Below are 20,493 nucleotides of genomic sequence, written 5' to 3'. Positions count from 1 at the left end.
GCTCAGAGTCCAGGAGAAACTCCTGAGCATCCTAGGTCTGTCCCCAAACTCAAAACAAACCCAAACAAATAAACAAATTAATATACACAATAGAATACTGTATAAAAATAAAAATAAAAAGAAGGGGCGCGCAGGCGGCGAGGCAGGCGAAGGAAGGAAGAAGGCCAAACTGGTTGCTCGATCGGTTTATTTCATGTCCATCTCCATTCTCCTCTGATTCTCCTCCTGCTTCTTTCTCCCCCATCCTACTTCATTCTCTCTCTCTCTGCCTCTCTCCCGGCTCTCGGTCTCTCTCTCGATCTGTGGATCTGGCCCCTGTGGATCTGGCCCCCGTGGATCTGGCTCCCATGGATCTGGCCCCGGTGGATCTGGCCCGATGGATCTGGCCCCCAACCCACTCTTACCGCCTAGTTAAATCTCCACAGCATGAGGGGGTTGGGGCATACACATAGGTGTGGTTAGCAATAGGGTAAGGTTCTTTTCCCTCAGGGGATGCTTCTCCTAGGACTTAATTCTCTTTCAGCAGGAGGATCCACCCAAGGGCAGAGTCCCATGAATGTGTTTCTCTTCTCCTCAGCCAGCAAACATATAAGAATTCATAATATTAGTTATTTTGTATGGACACAATAAGAGATGCATTAAAGCTTATAGAATTGCTCTCCTGGGGCCATCTCAATCTCAGACTACAGTGCTCAGGCCAGATCAGTCTTTCCTATCCCTGGCAGGGTCCCAGTCTCATAATTACTATTGGATCATGACAGCATTTGTCTATGATCAAGCTCTTAACTTATAGTTAAGAATTAGGCACTCTGGCCAGGCCCATCTCGATGCCAGGGTAGCACATAACTCACCGCTTGCCCTGGATCCTTCCCGTCCCACGTTGGGGACCCTACTTTGGGGTGCTAGGAACTGAGGGCAACTGAGGCTTAAGTGGAGAAAGCAGATGCCCAGGAGGGAATAGAGGCCAATTAAGTCTTAAGTTATAAAAACATAATATTTTCTTCTTGTGTCTATACAAAAAAGACATAGCTTTAAAGTAAATTATTCAAAAGGCATAAAGAGGAGAGAAAGGCAATGTTATAATATTCAGTGTTCTAGGAAGTTCTGACCTTACCAATTAACAGAGTTTGATTAAGGGAAGAGCAGATAAACTGGTAGAATTGGTTACAGATAAACAAAAGAATGGGAGTGACTCGGGAGCACTTTGATGGGTGTGACTGATAAACCTAAGCTCCTAGTGGCAAGGGGGAAAGGACAAACCAATGATATCCAACAGAATACAAGCAGTCATTTAAAAGTATAATGTGAATTTATTGACCTGTAAAATTACCCCATAAGTGTTAAATTAAAAAAACAAATTATAAAATAGTATAGTTTGATTTTTTTATAAAAAGAATAACTATGTATACAGATGTATTGATCAAAAATGTTAATAGAATAGAATACCTTTATTTTCTTTGTAACTATATCATCTGAGTTTTAAAAATAATAACATTCATTTGACCTTTTTTCTAACTTAAAATAATTTCCATATTGGAACAACCAAGTAGAGATGAAAACTACTTTTTCTGTCACAAATTTTCATTTGCACATAATTTCAATTAGACCATATTAAATGCAACCTGGATCAAAATGTTGGAATATATTTATTCAGGTGCCATTTATAAGTGGGTGTGTCTCCAGTAAAATGATCTTGGTGATCATCTTGTATGGAAATGATGAAGAAATGTAACTTGTTATTTTAACATTCACAATTGCCCATTAGACTCTTCTCTCCTCGTTGTTATCCTTCTCAGGATACAGAGAATGTAAGAATAGATATTATTTTTGTTTGTTTTTTGGCTACCTCGTCGGTGTTCAGGGTCCACTCTGGGCACAGTGCTTAGGGGTGAATCCTCGTTGTGTTCAGCACGAACCCAAACTCCTGCATGCAAACCACGTGTTCCATCTCCCCAGGCCTGGGTCTTACTTTGATCCTATCCTACTTTTTGCTGAATGCCAAGAAAGTTAAAAAACAAAAAAGTTAAAGGCAGTGAATTTCTGGGTAAAGATAATATCAATAGCTGCTATATTTAAAGCACCTTCTTTACACAAAACCAGTCTGCAAGGCATTCTTCCCAACAAAACATTCACAAGATTCTAAAGGTATATTTATTTTATTTATTTATTGTTTCTTGGGTTACAACTGGCAGTCCTCAGGGGTCACTCCTGGCTCTGCACTCAGGAATCAGTCCCGGTGGTGCTCAGGATCCAGGGATTTTGAGCCTAGGTCGGCTGTGTGCAAGGCAATCTCCTACCCACTGGAGCTCTGGGCCTCATTTCATTTCTTTTTGTTTCGGACCCACAGCCAGCAGTGCTTGCAGGCTACTCCTGGCCTGAGACTTTGGGAGTCACTCCTGGAGGTGCCAGGTCTCAAACCCAGCCTTCCTGCACACAAAACCTGCCTCTCCGTCCCTGAGGTGGCATCTCTGCCCAGAGTGCTTCCTTTCAAAACAAACACCTTCCACTGCTCTACTGGCGCCACAACTGTAACTGAGTGTCCTATCAATTTCTCCTTTAAAATGTATTAAGATACACAAGACATTTACAAATGATAATCTCCACATAGCCATATACTTCCAAGATCTCTTAAAAGTAAGTATAATTGCACTTATTATTTTCCTTACAAGTGGCGTGATTGTGGGGAAACAGAAAATCCTTTAGCCTCTTGAATTCTTTGTCCCAACAAAATGTAACTCAAGTTCCATTCATAATGAATATTAAATAAAACAGAGGGAAAACAGGGTAAATACTGCATGTATAAAATATGGCTACTTGTCTTTTAGTAACATTATTTTTGTTGCGTGTTGCCAGTGTCAGACCACTAACACCAGCACCATAGTAAGAAGCTCCACCACGGGGCTGGAGTGCAGTAGAAGAGTGCTTACAGGGGGCCCGGGTCTCCATCCCTGGCAGGCCCTCCCCATGCCCCCTGCAGAGAAAAAAGGGAAAGTTATACTCAGACCTGTAAAATGTAACTGCCCCAAAGGAACTCTTTCACCATGATTCAATCTCAGTAAAAAGTCTAACAGAACAATGATAAATATTGTGCCACAGAATCTTAATCATAACAATACAAATCACTTATAATACAAATCGCAACGAAGAACATGTGTTCGCACACTAGGCCCTACATATTCTTTGGAAGCTCAAAACAAAGTTCGCGGATTCTTATCATCTTCATTTCATATCTAACAGCATCAAAGCTGGGTTTTCCAAGTAGGATTTCCACAGGTTTGAGAAGCGTGACATGGTAGCACCGTCAATGATCCGGTGGTCAGCTGACCAGCTCACATTCAATACCTGTGCCTTAAATACTTCTCCTTTCTGGTTAAATCTGGGAAGGGTCTAGAAATAAGGAAGAGAACAGAGTCAAGTTTCAAGGCGCCAAGTACCAACTCTGACAATGGCAACCCTCCTCCACATAACACAAGCGTTCCAAGAGACGCTTGAAAATGTGCACTGGCAATCTCCCCACTTTCTTTACGTCCAAACCTCCAAATCTCAGAGCTTCCGCAAGATACTTCTTGTCCCCCATGCATAAAGAAAATCTCATCACAGATCCCACCTTTTTCTTTGTGGAAGGTCAGTACCCACCCAACATTCAGGTCCATGCCTGGAATATTTTGGCCAACCAGGCCAAAGAGTTCAATGTGCGCCCCGTGCTCTGACAGTGTCGGGGCTGGTGGTCCTGGGGGCTGGAGCGGGTGAGGGAGGCACAGACAGTGCTGGCAATCATCAGACTCAGGGCCCTGTACATCAGAGGTGCACACCTGAGGACTGGCGGCTCTCCTTGCGGACTTCAACTTTCTTTGTGGGAAGAGGGGGCTACCCCCAGCTGTGCTCAGGGTTTACTCCGGGCTTTACACTGGGGTCTGCTGTTGTCAGAGTCTGCACTCTGGCAGACTCCTACTCCTAGCAGTCTCGGGGACATATATGGGGTGCCTGGGAATTGACCCAAAGTCAGCCGTGTGCAGGCAATACTCGCCCTGTTGTATTATAGCTCCAGCCCCTCAATTTCTAAAAATATTTTCTGGCATTTTTTATTAAGATACCAGGATGCTTGGAGGCAATTTCTGCTCTGTGCTCAGGAGACCATACATGATGTCGGTGATTCAAATCGGGATTGGTGGGATGCAAGACAAGACCTCTCCCCCGAATTATTTCTCCGGGAAGATGAACACTGGGAGAAATCTCTGATCAGAAAACACAGGGTCATGTTATGTGTGTTTGCTTTTTGCTTCCCCAACTCCTCCCTGAGCCTAAAGGGAAAGGATGTTGGGAGAATAAGGAGTAACTGAGAGCTACTGCTGAAGGGTGATGGGCCAGAAAGCAAATCAAAGGCTGAATAAAGGCTTATCTGCAAGAATTTTGCATGTCAACATGAAAGCAAAACGCGAATGAAAGACTCTATAGAAGCATTATAAATAGAATATAGGTTTTTATGAAGATACAAAACTCAAAAAGAGAGGGCCAGAGTGATAGCACAATGAGTAGGGTGTTTGCCTCACACATGGCTGACCCAGGTTCGATCCCCAGCATCCCACATGGTTCCCTGAGCTGAGCAAGCCAGGAGTAATTCCTGAGTGCAGAACAAGGAGCAACCCTGAATATCAGCAGGGATGACTTAAAAGCAAAAAAACCCCAAAAAACCAAAAACCCACAAAAAACAAAACCAAAGCCAAACCCCTCAAAATGAAGTGGCTGTAACATTTAATAGTGGTGCTGAAATGGTATCCCGAGCATTATTTTTAACTTCTGATGGATAATAAGGATGCCAAGCTCTTTTTCTCAAGGGTGAATCTGGTCATTATTTTCAATCACGCCAAGTGATTCTAATGTTTAGCTAGGGCTAACATCATTATAGCCCTACTCTAAATCACACACAGGTCACATGCATCGGAACTACATGGATTCTTGTTAAAATACAATTTCTTTAGGCTCTGTACACAATATCAAGAATTGACAGGGCTGGAGCGATAGCACAGCGGGCAGGGTGTTTGCCTTGCAAGCGGCCGACCCGGGTTTGATGCCCAGCATCTCATATGGTTCCCAAGCACTGCTAGGAGTAATTCCTGAGTGCAGAGCCAGGAGTAGCCCCTGAGCATTGCCAGCTGTGACCCCCCCACCACAAAACAAAGGAAAAAAAGAGAACCTACATTTGGTGGGGACAGGAGTGATAGCATAAGAGGGTAGGGCACTTGCTTTGCATGCAGCAGAACTGGGTTTGATCCCCGGCATCCCATATACACACTTCGAGGAATAATTCCTGAGTATAGAGCTGGAAGTAAACCCTGAACATAGCCGGGGGTGTCCCAAAAAGCAAAAACGAAAAAAAAAAATGCTAGAAATAGATTAGCTCAATTTGAGATATTGGTAGGGACTCTGAGGTTTGCCCGGCATAATGTATAATGGATGATGCACACAGAAACAATTCTGCACTTGATCTTAGCCAAAAGGCTGAGAAGCGATATAAAGAAACAATTCCGATCCCCACCGTTCATTAGACACACAGAGATCAGAGCTGCAGCCTCACTCTCAGGAAGAAACCACTGGCTAACGGAGCCAAAAGTCACAGTCAGACTCACAAAGGGAGCACAAAAAACCATGTTAATGGCTACTCTTCACTGTTTACTCCATTGATTTGTTCAAATTCCTTTTTCAGGGACTGAATAAACATACCTGAATTGACCCAATAGCCCCGATGGCCACTTCAGGTGGCAGTATCACTGGCTTGGCATAGGTGCCACCAATCTGGAAAAAAGACAACGAAAAACAGTAAAACGTTCAGCATTTGAGGAACAAAAGGTAAAAGGAACTGAAATGTTTAAAAGCGCAGATGCCTGAAACTCTTCTGTGACAGTTTCTGAGTGTGAACACCGCTGGTACTCACAGATCCAATGTTGGAAAGAGTGAATGTGCCTCCTGTGAGCTCAGCGGTGCCCAGTTGCCCGCTGGCGCCCAGCTGCTGGAGACGGTTCAGCTCCAAGGCGATCTCAAACACAGAGCAGGCCTGGACATTTTTCACATTAGGCACGATCAACCCCTGCTCCGTATCCATTGCTATCCCAATGTTATGAGAAGCCTAAAAGACACACAAACACACAAAAAGTTGACACAAGAGGTCTTTTCACAAGCAAACAGGTGTAGGGAGCCGCTTTACAAGTCTGGCTCTTATTTCCCATTCAGACAGTCTGGCTCTTCTGATTCAAACAGAGGCTTGTAGCAAGGTTGCCACTATGGTTTCCATTTGTTTCTCAATAGCCTATGCCTGTAACAAAAGGACACGTCAATCTGCATTTGTACTGGGTCCAGACACCATTTCCTCCCAGCAGAGAGGTATAAGTAGCAGCTGCTAGTAGAATAAACTCTCTCTCTTCCTCCTTGCTGCTTTCTGGCTCTGCGGCTGTGTCTGTTCATTCAGCTGCATCCCCTCCTCAGCCCCACAAGGGGTCCTCCCTGCTGGACAGGATGGGACCCCACAAACAGGAAAAGATTGCCTTTCACTGTTTTATAAAACCATCTATCAAAAACTGTAACAGATAGGTGGTGATTATTTTGTGATAATTTGGTGGGCTGGAGCTCAAGAGATATTACAGTGGGTAGGGTGCTTGCTTGGCACACAGCTGACCCAGGTTGAATCCCCAGCATCCCATATGGTACCCTGAGCACTGCTGGGCGTGACCCACTGTATCACTGCATCACTGTCATCCTGTTGCTCGTCGATTTGCTGAGTGGGCACCAGTAACATCTCCATTGTGAGACTTGTTACTGGTTTTGGCATGCTCAAAACAAACAAAATAATTTGGTGGGGGAGATGAGTTTGGGCCATACCCACCGTGTCTGAGATAACCCCTGGGGCTCATGTGTCCACAGGGGGTGCTGAACATCAATCTGGGCCAGGCACGAGCAAGGCAAGCTTGAAGGATTTTATTTTTTTGCTTTTTGGGTCACACGCAGTGATGCACAAGGTTTACTCCTGGTTCTGCACTCAGGAATTACTCCTGGCAGTGCTTGAGGGACCATATGGGATGCGGGAATTGAACCCGGGTTGGCTGCGTGCAAGGCAAACACCCTACCCGCTGTGCTATCACTCCAGCCCCTGTTGAAGAATTCTGAAGGATACTTTTTAAAAGGTAGTTTTTACCTTGGTAAGAATACAGGGCAACATGGGCTGGAGAAAAGTACAGCTAGTAATGTGCTTGCCTTACATGTGGCTGACCGGGGTTTGATCCCTAGAGCCACATACGGCCCTGAGCACTGAAGAGTATGACCACAAACCAAAAATAAATAAAATCGGGGGGGGGGAGAATAGAGGGCAATATGCTATATTTCAATACACACGAACAAAAATGTCACCTGGAGCACACCTTTTGGAAAACACCTAATAATATTCAGTAACACAAAAATTGCTGCTAACACAATAAATGCAGGCGCTACATACAGGCATATTGGATTCAGACTGTACAATTAAGAAATTATAAACAAGCCTAAAGTTTACTTGCAGTCCACTGGCTAAATAAGTTACAATACTACATTTATTAATATGTAATATGTTACATGAAAAAAGAACTGTTGAAAGAAAAATACTTTCAGGTTGTAAGTTTAATGAAAGAGTATGTATAGTCCATATGATTTTTAAGTATGTAAAAATAAATTCCTAGGATACATATCTCAATGTAATCAATGAACTGTTTTACTACTGTGGAATTAAAGATAAATATTTTCCTGTTGAAATTCTCTAGAACAGGAGATGTATATGTTTGTTCTTTGGACCACACCCAGTGGTGCTCAGGGCTTGCACACGGCACTCTGTGCTCAGGGTCACTCTTGGGAGGCTCAGGGGACCATATGTGGTGCCGGAGATGGAACCTAGGTCAGTCATGCGCAGGGCAAATGCCTACCCACTGTACTATTGCTTGCGCCCCTGTGACAGGACGTAAACAGGAAGGAAATTCCATTAATCATATGTGAAGCTTTTAGATCTGACCACTTATGATATCTACCCTATTCCTGGCTGTGTATTTATCTGTGTTTCTGTATCAGGAATGGGACCCAGGGCCTCACCCAACTCTGTGGAGCAGGTGAGCAATGCCCTGGCCCCTTGCCACACGCCTCTAATGAGGAATAAACACAAGGGCTAGCAAAGGGTTCTTAAGATAGATATTTGTTTTGGTTTGGTTTTGGGGGAACATACCGGCGATGCTCAGGGGTTACTCCTGGCTCTGCACTCAGGAAATACTCCTGGCGGTGCTATGGGCTGCCAGAGGCTGAACCCGGGTCAGCTGAATGCAAGGCAAAAGGCCTACCCACCGTACTATCCCAGTTCTTAAGACTTTTTAAAGGTGACACTGATGTATGTATCACATTATATAGGTTTCAGGCATATAGTTTTATGAGTCTGTTCTCAGTACCATACCATTAACATCACTGTCATCCCGTTGCTCATCAGTTTGTTCGAGTGGGCACCAGTAACATCTCTCATTGAGAGACTTATTGTTACTGTTTTTGGCATATCCAATACGCACGGGTAGCTTGTCAGGTTCTGCCACGCGGGCTCCATACTCTAGGTAGCTTGACGGGCTCTCTGAGGGGGTGGAGGAATCGAACTCGGGTAGGCCGCGTGAAAGGCGAACGCCCAACCGCTGTGCTATCGCTCCAGCCCACCATTAACATAAATCAATATATTTTATTCTGATATCCCAAGGTTTTTTTTCTTTAAACAACATGCTTTTATGAAGTTGTTCATGATGCATTTGTTGCAGACATTCAATATTCCAGTATCAACCACTGTCACCTCCCCTCCACTACTGTGTCCACTTTCACGACCCCTCAAGCCTGCCCCACTGCAGGCCCCAAGTAATTTATTTTATATTGCTTGTTAACACTAAGTGGCTAATGGAATGATAAAAAATACTTCAGTAAAAGAAAACTGTTGAAAGTTGTATCTCACTATGAGGACGTCAAGTGCTTGACTGAGGATTTGCTAAGCTGTTGTTGCATATTTAGCTTCCTGTGTTAATTTTTTCCTGTTGGTTGAGCTTTGTTGGTTTCTACATTACATTCCCATCCACTATGGTGTGCTACTACTGGGGTATTAGTACTGAAAGATCTGGATTTGTTTCTCCAGATAATCCTGGGCAGTGAGTTTATGGTACGTCGTACAGGCACCTGTGGGGAGGTTACCCGCCCACATTCCAAGAAGGACCAGACTCTTCCACTCCAATCATAGGATGCTGTCCCTGGCCATCCATGGTCACTCCTGTGACCACATTTGGTCCCCTGAGCCCTGCCAGTCAGAGTGGTTCTGAGAGTGATCACTCAGAGTCATTCCCGAGTGTAGAGACAGGAGTAAGCCCTGAACACTGCCGGGTGTAACCAAAAAGCAAAACAAAAAACAGCTCAAACAAAAATCAAATTTTTATCAGTTTTCTCATTTAAGTTATTCTTGTTTTAAAATGGTAGGAATTCTATTTGAAGAACTTTTTTGAGGAAAGGATATAGGAAAAAAGGGTGTACAATCCTGGGCTTATGGATGGTCACAGTCACGTATTTCTATTATTTTAAGCAGAAAACCAAAAGGACCTAAAAATACCAATAGAGGGCAGGAGAAATGGCCCAGGGGGCTGAGTGCATCCTCTGCACAAGGAAGGCCAGGCTGTGACCCTAAGCACCACCTGGGATGACCCCCAAGGCACAGAGCTAGGAGCAGACCCTGAGTGCCATCAGGTGTGACCCCCCCCTCACCAAATCCGAACCATCCCCGAGAAACTAGGATCAGGGAGATGGTTCAAAGGGCTGGAGCACATGCTGTGCATTCAGGGGCCTGGATTTGAGCGCCAGCCCTGTACGGTCCCCTGAGCACTGCTGGGTATCCACAAACCTCTCCAAAGAGGCAATCGCTGGAACACTGTCATTATTAAATAGTAAAACCAACAATAACAAATTATATTCCAGTGGACTGCTTTGTCTGTGCCTTTAATTCTAGTCTAAGAAAACGACTGTGGAGGTACAACAGAAGCTTCTCTAATTAACAAGCACACTCGCACCACCTTCTGTTTACAGTAAGAACAGTCCACAACCAACAGCCAACCTTGTATGTTATATTCTGGCAGTTTTCATCCACAGAAGCATTCAGGATAGGAAACTGGAGCAATCCCAAGGAAGCAGCCTGTTTAACAGAAGGGGAATGCAACGTCAGTATCATAACTCTGGAAGGATAAAGTGAAAGTGAGGTGTAAAGGGGAAAACCACTTATTTATGAGCTTAATTCCAAGCAGTGTATGTCTGTGTGTACCAGTGCTATCTCCAAACAGTGTGGGTTTCCTCTAATCACTTAAGAATAAGAGAAAAAATAGTAGGCATCGTGTAGCTATCATGGTGATTTCTGAAAATAGCTGTGCAGACTGACACAACTATGAAAAGGAGATGTCTGCTTCTTAACAGACATGAGGGCTGAACCCATAACCCAATCCAGGCCTCGTTATATCAACGCCCTTTGCTGGTGTTCTTATAAACTGCTTCTGAGCTTAAAATGACAAAGGCCAGTAAGTTAAGAAAAGACGGGTGGAACCGCTGTACAGTGGGTAGGGTGCTTGCTTCCACACTGTCGACCCGGGTTTTGATCCCTGGTACCTCATATGCTCCCCCAAGTACCAGCAGGAGTAACTCCTGAATGCAGAGCCAGGAGTAACCCCTGAGCATCACTGGGTGTGGCGCAAAATGGCGCAAACACTGGAGGGTCGGGGTGGGGGCAGGGGAGAACAGGGGAGGGCTGTAGCACAGCAGACAGGATGCTTCCTGGCACGTGGCTGACCCTGGCTGGGCATCCAGCATCCCTGAGCCTGCCAAGAGTGATACCCGAGTTCAGAGCCAGGAGTGAGCCCTGAGCACCTCCAGGTGTGGCTCCAAAACAAAAACAAACAAAAGAAAAGACACACCGGACTCAAACCCTGCTTCTGCGCCTCATCCCTGCCAGTTCTAGAACCCAGGTGTAGATGACAGATGGTCAGAGACCCTCTGCCATGTGCAGACGCTTCTCCCAGTGTCAGACTACTGACCCCATTCTCCTTCCAACATGTCTGCTAACCCCGTTTCCATCTGCCCGTTAAATCTGGGTAGAAAACTTCTTGGCCTTCTTTTCTTCTGGCTCACACATGACCTGAGTGATCTCATCCACATGCCATGTCACTTGAGCAGACTCTCTCGAGCGATCACCTGGTCCAGTGCTCACGGTGACTGCCACCTACTACATCTCATGTTCGGAGGAGCATCTCTCCGCTTGTCAAGAGAGTACCAAAAAGATGGAGCTAAAGAACTGTTTCTACTCATAAAGCTCAGTGGCCAGTGAAGAGAAAATTAAGTCAACAGTTGCCAGGCAACGTGACTACTACGGGAAGTAAAAGCAGATTTAACTCATTCTAAGGCAGCTGGCAAAAGCTTCTTAGGATGTGCCACCTGAACAAATATGCTACTTAGGTCATGCAGCTTACAAATCAAGGACAGAGCGGGCACTTCACGTGGCATTTTGTATTCCATTAGCAGCAAAGGTGAGCTTAACCTGGCAAAAACAGAGACAGTGGCTGAGAAGGGTATCTCTGAAGAGGCAGGCGGCAGGGGCTGGAGCAACAGTACAGCAGGGATGGTGTTAGACTTGCACGTGGCCAACTCAGGTTTGATTCCCGGCACAGCATAATATCCTCTAAGCACTGCCAGGAGTAATTCCTGAGTGAGAGCCAGGAGGAATCCTTGAGCACTGCCAGGTGTGACCCAAAAAGCAAAAATATTAAAAAAAAAAAAAAAGAAGAGGAAGAGGAAGGAGAAGAGAAAGAGAAGAGGAGGAGGAGGAGGAAGAAAAGGAGAAGGAACAGGAGGAGGAGGAAGAGGAAGAGGAGGAAGATGAGGAGGAAGAAGAAGAAGAAGAGGAGAAAGAGGAGGAAGAGGAAGAAGAAGAGGAGGAGGAGGAGAAGGGGGAGGTGGCAGGCAGCAGTATATGGGTGCCACAGCTAAGGAGCATGGCAAACTACTCTGGGTACTAAGCAGTGATCACTGCAGGCGCGGGATACTTTGGTGATTTATTTCTGGGGAATTAGCCAAGGCTCAGGGGCCCGGGCTCAACCCCATAGCCCGCAGTGTTTTCTGAAGCAGAGATGAAACTGAGCCTTCTCTAGCTGTTAGCTGTAAATCCCTAAAAAGTGTCTCAATTTCTCTGAGTCCCAATTTCCCCAGAAGTGAGACAGCAGTCTTTACAAGTCAGGAATTACTCAGGATCAAAAAAGATACTGGGGCCAAGGGTGTGGCTCAAGAGACAGAGCACAGGCCTCGGAGGCCCCGGGGTGACCCAGCACCACCCACCTCTCCGCTGGTCAGCCTGCACCCCTCTGGGGTGAGCAACAGCAGCGTTTCATGAAGGATGGGCAATGTGAGCTAGACAGACATAAGCAGATCAAGCAACAAAAAAATGTCAGTTTTGAGCTGGAGCGATAGCACAGCGGGTAGGGCATTTGCCTTGCACACAGCAGACCCAGGTTCGATTCCCAACATCTCATATGGTTCCGTGAGCACCATCAGGAGTAATTCCTGAGTGCAGAGCCAGGGGTAACCCGTGAACACTGCCAGGTGTGACTCAAAAAAGAAAAAAAATAAGTCAATTTTACAAATTCCCATGAAATGTAGACAATTTTCTATGTGCTTCTGTCAAGGAACACTTCCATTCTGGTCCACGGTGAACACCCTGCATCTCTGCAAAACAAAATGTAGATGTTCCACAGCAACCTCGTGTCTGAGATGAGCGAAACCTCACCTTTAAGAAGAAGGGCATAAAGGAGAGCTTAATTCCCCGAGCCAGCGCGATGGGCTTCAGTTCTTCTCGGAGTTTAACCAGCTCGGTTACATCAACCTCGTCACAATATCCAAAGTGAGGGATCTTCAAGGCTGCCGTCATAGTCTTGACCATGGCTTTGTGGAAGCCTGAAACACATCACATATATTGTTTCGGATCTTTCAATTCTTTGTTGTCCCCACCACCTACCCACCCCATCCCCTAAAATAAAAGGTTCTCTAATGCCGGTCCCTCTCCAGCTCTTCTTGGTGCTACTTATATAAGTAGCAAATTATATATGCTATCCCAACTCAGTGCTTGGGGCTGATCCAAAAGTCATATATATATTATATATATGCACATATATATTTTTAATTATTTATGAATCCCCATGAGAGCAGTTACAAAGCCTTCGGGTTTAAGTCTCAGTCATGCAATGATGAAACACCCATCCCTTCACCAGTGCACATTTCCCACCATCCAAAACCTCAGTATACCCCCCATCTCACACCCTCTCCCTACCTGTGTGGCAGATGATGTCCACATTACTCTCTCTCTCTACTTTGATTACATTCAATATTTCAACACCAGACCCACCATTGTTATTTGAGATTTCCCCCCAACTCTTAGATCTGCCGAAACGGCAACATTAGACACTTTGTTTCCTATTGCTGATTATGAATGGCATATGATATTACGCAGATTCTGGAATTTTAATAATTAAATCTGGAGGGGGTTCTGCCCAAAGCCGCTGGGTTCTGAGATTTGTTTGTGAGTCTCTGGGATCATAGCATTCAGCAGCTCAATCAGGAGTCAGAGTCAGATATACTTTTGTTGTTGTTATTTGTTTGTTTTTGTTTTGGTAAAGCAAGGCAGGTTTTATTAAAATTTCTTCAGGAAGACGTGGAGAGAGAAAGGAAGAAGAGAACACAGGCTTCTGGAGGGTGAAAGTAGGCGGGCCAGGACACAGAAATGGGGAGACCCGTGCTCAGGGGAGAACCAAGCCTGACGAGTAGGCCTTGACCCTGCTGTTTTCAGTCACTCTTCTCCAAGCCGGGCCGTGACTCCTAGGCAGCACCCAGAGCTCAGGGGGACCCTGCCATAGCACCCAGAGCCAGGGGGGACCCTGCCACAGCACCCAGAGCTCAGGGGGATTGTGTAAGAAGCAGCGCCTGTGCCACAGGGAAAGCGCAAAGGCATGCCAATGGTGAGTCCCACCAGGGCTTCCTTGCCAAGGCCGCCTCGGGAAGCCAAGCGCTTCAGAGTCCATAAGCCAGGAGTGACTTTGGGAGTGCCCTGAAAATGAAGACCATTGCAAAAAGCCCCCAGATTTTGTCTCAAAGGTTCTCTAATGCGGATCACTCTCCAGCTCTTCTTGGTGTACCTACAGATACACCTACTTACATATGCTACTCCCCACTCAGAGTTTGGGGTTGGTCCAAACACATATTTTTGTTGTTGTTGTTTGTGTCATTGTTCTCAATGATCTGTACATGTTCTTGGGATGTCCAGCCATCCCAAGGAACCCACCATTGTAGCAGACCAGAAATTACCAGCACAGACTGATATGGTGCCTGAAAACACTGTCGTTTCCTTGTATACCGAGCATAAACCTTCAGCGGCTTCTCTTCAAACCTGTGTTCTCCCCTGAACACACACCTGGCCTGCTTGTCTGCTTCTTAACTCTGGAGATGCTCGTGTTGACTCTTTAACACATTTCCCTTCTTTCTTCCTACATCTTTCTAAACAAGTTTTGTTGAATAAAAACTATATGCTTCACTTCAACAAAAGAAAACAGAACTTTCCCTTCAGCAATAATCAAAAACACTCTTATCTTCTGACCAGATACTTTCCACTAGTCCCTTACATTATTATTTCTATCATAAATAAAGGTAACTATAACCTTTCACTGGTTCCGTCCTGTCTTTGCCTATGAATACCGGAGGTCTTGCTACTGGAACAGGAACAGTCTTCTCCTTTGGTCTTGCCGGAGGTGGCACAATTTCAGCTTTGGGTGAAGGAGGCAGTATAGCTCCCGTCTGCTTTTCCAAATAGCTGAGGATATCTTCTTTAAGTATTCTGCCATCTTTTCCTGTGCCAACAACTTCACTCAGCTTAATCTAAAAAAATGGACATTTGACTATTATTCTCTTTCTTTTTTTGGACCACACTTGATAGATGCTTAGGGGCTACTCCCAACTCGGTGTTTGGGGGTTGATTGAAAAGTCACCAGGGGTCGAACCTGGGCTCCCACAAACAAAACACGTGTTCTGGCCACTAAGCTGCCTCCCCAGCCCAAACGAAGCATTGTAATGCTCAAAATAAAATTTCTTAGAAATCAGTAATTCCAAGGCTAGAGTGAGAGTACAGTGCACAGGGTGCTTGCCTTTATGTCGCCAACCTGGACTTGATCCTTTGCCACCCACAAGGCCCCTGAGCATCACCGGTGTGTTCTGAGCCTCCAGCCAGGAGTATGCACCACCTTCCCCTCCCCAAATACATAAAACAAACAAACAAAAAGACAGACACACTCCAAATTTTCTTTTTACTTCTCATGAGAAGTTTGATAAATGATTTTTCAGAAATAGGTATTTTCATGGTTTTTTGTTTTGTGTTGCTTTCTGTGGGGTTAGGGGCATGATCAGCGATGCTCATGGGCTTCTCCCAACAGTGCTCAGGGTCCCTGGGGACTGAACCCAGGACCCCACATACAAAGCACTTTGAGTTATCTCCCTTTCAAATGTTTTCTTTAAAAAAAAAAAAATTCAGGGGCCAGAGTGATAGCACAGTAGGTAGGTTGTTTGCTGTGCAAGCAGGCAACCCAAGTTCGCTCCCCAACATCCCATATGGTTCCCCGAGCACCGCCAGGAGTCATTCCAGAGTGCAGAGTCAGGAGTACCCCTGAACATCACCGGGTGTGACCCAAAAAGCCAAAATGGTAACAGCAATAACAATGCATTTTCACACATGATTATGGAGTTGTTCCTAATACAGTTGTTTCAGGCGTTAAAGTCACACACATCAGTGTGACTTTCTTCTACCAGTGTCCCCAGTTTCCCTCCCACCATCCCTGCCTGGGCCCTTAGCAGGCACAAATAAATTTACTACACACTGTTGTTTACAGTACAAAGGCAAAAGGAACTATGAAAACTTCGGTCACTAAAAGTCAATGTGTGCTGACTGCAGCATTTCAGTTTTGCCTGAGGATCCACTGGACTGGCTGGTGCCGTGTGACCAAACGTTTCCTTTAGTCAGAAACAGTCCTATCATCTTGAGATGCTGGCGATTATTAAGACACAAATGCATACTTTCCCTTTCTGTTCCGGGCCACACCTTGTGTGTGTGGGGCAGCTCTGGGCTCACTCCTGGTAGTAAGGTCGGGCACTGCCTGGCCCACGGAAAGTCCCACTAACACGTTCTCTCTATGTGTTCTTTTTTTTTTTCTTTTTTTCTTTTGGGTCACACCCAGCAATGCTCAGGGGTAACTCCTGGCTCTGCACTCAGGAATTACTCCTGGCGGGGCTGGGGGAACCATATAGGATGCCGGAGACTGAATCCGGGCGGCTGCATGCAAGGCAAATGCCCTCCCCGTTGTGCTGTCGCTCTGCCCCCCTCCTGTGTGTCCTTCCCCTCATGTGAAACAGCATGGGAGGGAACTCACGTTGTTCTCCATTGCCAGGCGGCGAACTGCAGGCGTCGCCAGCGTTTTCTGGCCCTTTATCTCTTGGTGCGTGTGCTCGTCGTGGGACACGGCAGGAGTTTCGACGACATCTTCTTCTGAGTCTGGCCACAATGCAAAATGTCAAACTATTACTCTTTAGTCAAGACTACTTCAGAGATTTACAAAAACAAATTTAACCAGAATTAATTTACACTAAAAAAAAAGCATAATCAGCCTACTTCAGAATAGGAAAACAATATGGGTGGAATGGAAACTGTGCTTGTGTGTGTACTGCATGGGGTGGGGAGGGTCCAGTATTTTTACAGTCCTGAGCAACCATTTTCAGGCATTAATTTCTTTTCTGTTAAAAAACATGTAATAGGGGCTGGAGCGATAGCACAGCGGGTAGGGCGTTTGCCTAGCACACGGCCGATGCAGGTTCGATTCCCAACATCCCATATGGTCCCTGAGCACTGACAGGAGTAAATCCTGAGTGAATGAGCCAGGAGTAACCCCTGTGCATCACCGGTGTAACCCAAAAAGAAAAACAACAAAAACAAAAAACAACCATGTAATAGGGGCCGGAGAGACAGTACAGCGGGTAAGGCACTTGCCCTGCGGAGGCTGACCTGGATTTAATCCCTGGCATCCCATATGGTCCCCTGAGCCCCAACAGGAGGGAACCCTGAGTGCAAAGCCATGAGTAAGGCCTGAGTGAACATCAGGTGTGACCAAAAAAAAAGAAAAAAAACCAAACAATAAAAACTTCAAAAAACCCTCAAACCAAAACAAACAAACAAACAAACAAACAAAAAAACCCCCAAAAAAACCCAAAATCTAAAATCTCGGGGCCAAGTAGGGGTTTAGATCTAGGAGTTAAGCAGTTCATATACGAAAAATGATGTTTCCTAAAGAATCAAGCAACTCACTGCTACTTATTTAATGAAAAAAATACTTTGATAATGTTGTGGAATAGTGTCTTTTACAACAACCTGGATATGGATGATAAAAATAAACATATTTGTGAGAAGCTGCTGCAGACTGTGACAGGTGAGGCAAGGAGGTAAGTTGTTCCTTACCTTCCTGCAACAAAGTCACCCTGATTATTTTAAACAGTGACATAGTTGGGAGAAAGCCATCTTCGAGTAGTAAAATGCCACCTTATTCCACAACTCTCTGAAAATCGTTTCCTAAGTGTTCTTACACCCATGTCCTCCATTAATTACCACATTTTACAGGTGCAAAGGACAGGTGTGAAAACAGACTATAGGAGGTTCAGAGTTAAGACTAAACTCAAATTTCACAACTCTCCAATGAATGAAATTCCCATGGTTCTAGCATGCATATACATGGTTTTATTATTATGGTTGACATTAAAATATTTGTTTTAAGAAAGAAGGAAGAAACTCTGGGCAAGACATGCTGAATAAAGGAACTCTGTAGGAGAGACAATATGGCAGGCTTGCATGTGACTAGCGGAGTTAGTCACATGCAAGGTGACCCAAACCACCAAGGTCCTCTGAGCACTGACAGGAGTAATACCTAAGCACAAGTTAGGGGTAAGCCCTGAGTACCACCGGGTGTGGCACAAAAAACAAAACAAAGAAAAAGACGTATTGAAAGCTGCTAATTTAGTGTTGCTGAAATTCCTCCTATGAAGAAAATTTATAAGAACGTCATAATACTTCAGGTTAACTAATAAAATGAATTTGAATTGTCACTGTCATCCCATTGCTCATCGATTTGCTTGAGCGGGCACCAGTAACATCTCCATTGTGAGACTTGTTACTGTTTTTGGCATAGCTTTGCTGTGCGGGCGGGATACTCTTGGTAGCTTGCCAGGCTCTCCGAGAGGGGCAGCGGAATCTAACTCGGGTCGGCCGAGTGCAAGGCAAATGCCCTACCCGCTGTGCTATCTCTCCACACATGAAAGATTTAAAAGTATTCTTATAGCAACAATCAAGCTAAATATTTGCAAGGATAGACAACATGCACATCAAATATTATTTTTCCTTAAACAAACTTACAATTAAAAAGATAAGCCATCTCTCACTAAAACTAATACAAATTAAAGGTTAACCTGCTTTGTACAGACTACACAAAAAATGCCAAGGAAGTACGACAATTAATGAGAGAACACTGAGAAAAAGCTTCCAGAATCAAAGGCCAGAGCTGAATGGATGTAGGGTGGAGCGGAAAGAGGAGACTGGAAGGCAGAGAGGTCAGTACAGGCCAGGCCAAAAGAGGTGAAATCTCCCGATTAATTCAGAGAATAAATTCCAATACCAAGGACCGGCGAGAGAGCTCGAAGCTCTGAGCACAGCCCTGGCATGCAGGAGGCCCAGGCTCAACAGCCCGCGCCACCCGCAAGCCACCAGTGTGAGCCCTGGCCGGGAGGGAGAGGAGGCTGGGCTGCAGGTGACAGCGGAAGGTCGCAGGCTGTTTTCTGAATGGAAATATTCCAACACTGAGAGCAGTATTGGTGCCACAACCCTGACTGTAATTTTATGATTTGATTTTTAAAAATAATTTAAATTCTGAATTATTTAAAAAAATAAAATCATAAAATTACATTAGTAGGAAGCCAATTAACTCAAATGACTGGGGGAAGTCTTGGGAAGAAAATATTTTGAAATAGTTAAAAAAGAATGTTTGAAGAGTTTTTCCCTTAAAACTTTCAACTTCTAATTGGCTGCACAGAATTAAGCTACAGCCCTTTCATTCATTGTGCACATAATGTGTCCTGGCATTATTTTATCCAACTTATGTTTCTGAGCATAATTAAATGGCACTCTATGATCTTAGCATGATTTATATCAAAGAGTTTTTTAAGTCCCCAAACACTATTTATGGAATTGGAAATTCAATTTCAGTGTTCTAGATACAGAACGGCACAGATACCCATTAGCTCTAAATAGAATTTTCAGAGTGACAGAGGTGGGTAGCAACAAAGGCTTTTAAGTTAAACAGCTGAGGTCAAACTACAACTCCATCCATTACTTGCTATGTCACTAGGGACAAGTTATAAAAGCCTCTGTGGGTTTACTGAGAATGTGGATGACACTACCACAGACAAAAGCCCATTAGTGAAGGTGTTAAAGGGCAAAGGCAATGTTATGGGCAAAAAATTTAGTTTCTTATAAGCCTTCTGTGACAGTTTATGTCCCTCCAGCTCATCTCTTAATACTTCCCAAAGTGGCAAGCCTCGCCAACTAGGAGACATTAGGTAGAGGAAATGTCCACTCACTTGCTGTCAAGCACCCTGGGAACTGAACTGTGCACACAGCTTAAGACCCTGTAACCCTAAAATAGCTTCCACACAGCTTCTCATCCAAAGCCAGCACTTCATCTAGGGGAAAGGCACTCGGACTTCCAATCAGATATCACTTTCCCCTGGTAAATAATTTTTCTCAAAGCTGGTTATGCCTTTTCAGAAACCTGGGAAGGTGAGTGTGGAATAACGACAATGTTCAGAGCCGAATCAAACAGAACAAAAAAACCCAAACCAAACAAAACCCCCAACCCTCAAGTGAGCCACAAATCACATTTCTTTGCATAACCAGAAAGTTCTGAGTTATATTCAAATACCTTCAGGGGATAAGATGGGGCCAGGGAGACAACTGCAGGGTTCCCCGAAGGCTCTGTGCTCTGGGAGACCCCACTCGGCTTCCCCACCTTGTCCCCAAGCACGAAACCAAATGAAGCTCTGAGGCACTGCTGGAGCATCCCCAAACGAAGGGCGAGAGACCACCAGACACCAGGCACATGCCCGGGCTGCTCCCGCCCTGTTCAACTCCAGGTATCAATGGTCCCCTGGACTTCACCCCCAACTGTTAGGTATGTGCCAAACTCCCAAAATAAATGAACAAAACCCCCAATGAGTCTGAAAAAGAGTTGGTATGAAAGGCTTTAACTGTTTAGAAACCAGTCACCTGATTTTATAAACAGAAGTGAGAGAAATCAGGTTTGCCAG

General features: G+C 44.9%; 1 protein-coding gene and 1 pseudogene across 2 annotated transcripts in view; both read right to left on the bottom strand.

Moving 5' to 3' along the window:
* Positions 1 to 1,291: 1,291 nt before the first annotated feature.
* Positions 1,292 to 20,493, bottom strand: part of DBT (dihydrolipoamide branched chain transacylase E2) — a 51,773-nt gene continuing 32,571 nt past the window's right edge. For both annotated transcript variants that reach the window (XM_004614653.2, XM_055146175.1), the window contains 7 exons: positions 16,521 to 16,642; positions 14,763 to 14,979; positions 12,842 to 13,008; positions 10,133 to 10,210; positions 5,933 to 6,124; positions 5,722 to 5,793; positions 1,292 to 3,387 (listed from right to left, as the gene is read on the bottom strand). In XM_004614653.2, the coding sequence (XP_004614710.2) occupies positions 3,220 to 3,387; positions 5,722 to 5,793; positions 5,933 to 6,124; positions 10,133 to 10,210; positions 12,842 to 13,008; positions 14,763 to 14,979; positions 16,521 to 16,642 (1,016 nt within the window). In that variant the 3' untranslated portion in view covers positions 1,292 to 3,219. The remainder of the gene's footprint in view (positions 3,388 to 5,721; positions 5,794 to 5,932; positions 6,125 to 10,132; positions 10,211 to 12,841; positions 13,009 to 14,762; positions 14,980 to 16,520; positions 16,643 to 20,493) is intronic.
* LOC129406925 (U2 spliceosomal RNA) lies at positions 5,297 to 5,511 on the bottom strand (annotated as a pseudogene).

This window comes from Sorex araneus, chromosome 8 (assembly GCF_027595985.1).
Source record: "Sorex araneus isolate mSorAra2 chromosome 8, mSorAra2.pri, whole genome shotgun sequence".
Lineage (NCBI taxonomy): Eukaryota > Metazoa > Chordata > Mammalia > Eulipotyphla > Soricidae > Sorex > Sorex araneus.
This window is presented reverse-complemented; position numbering and strand designations above follow the sequence as displayed.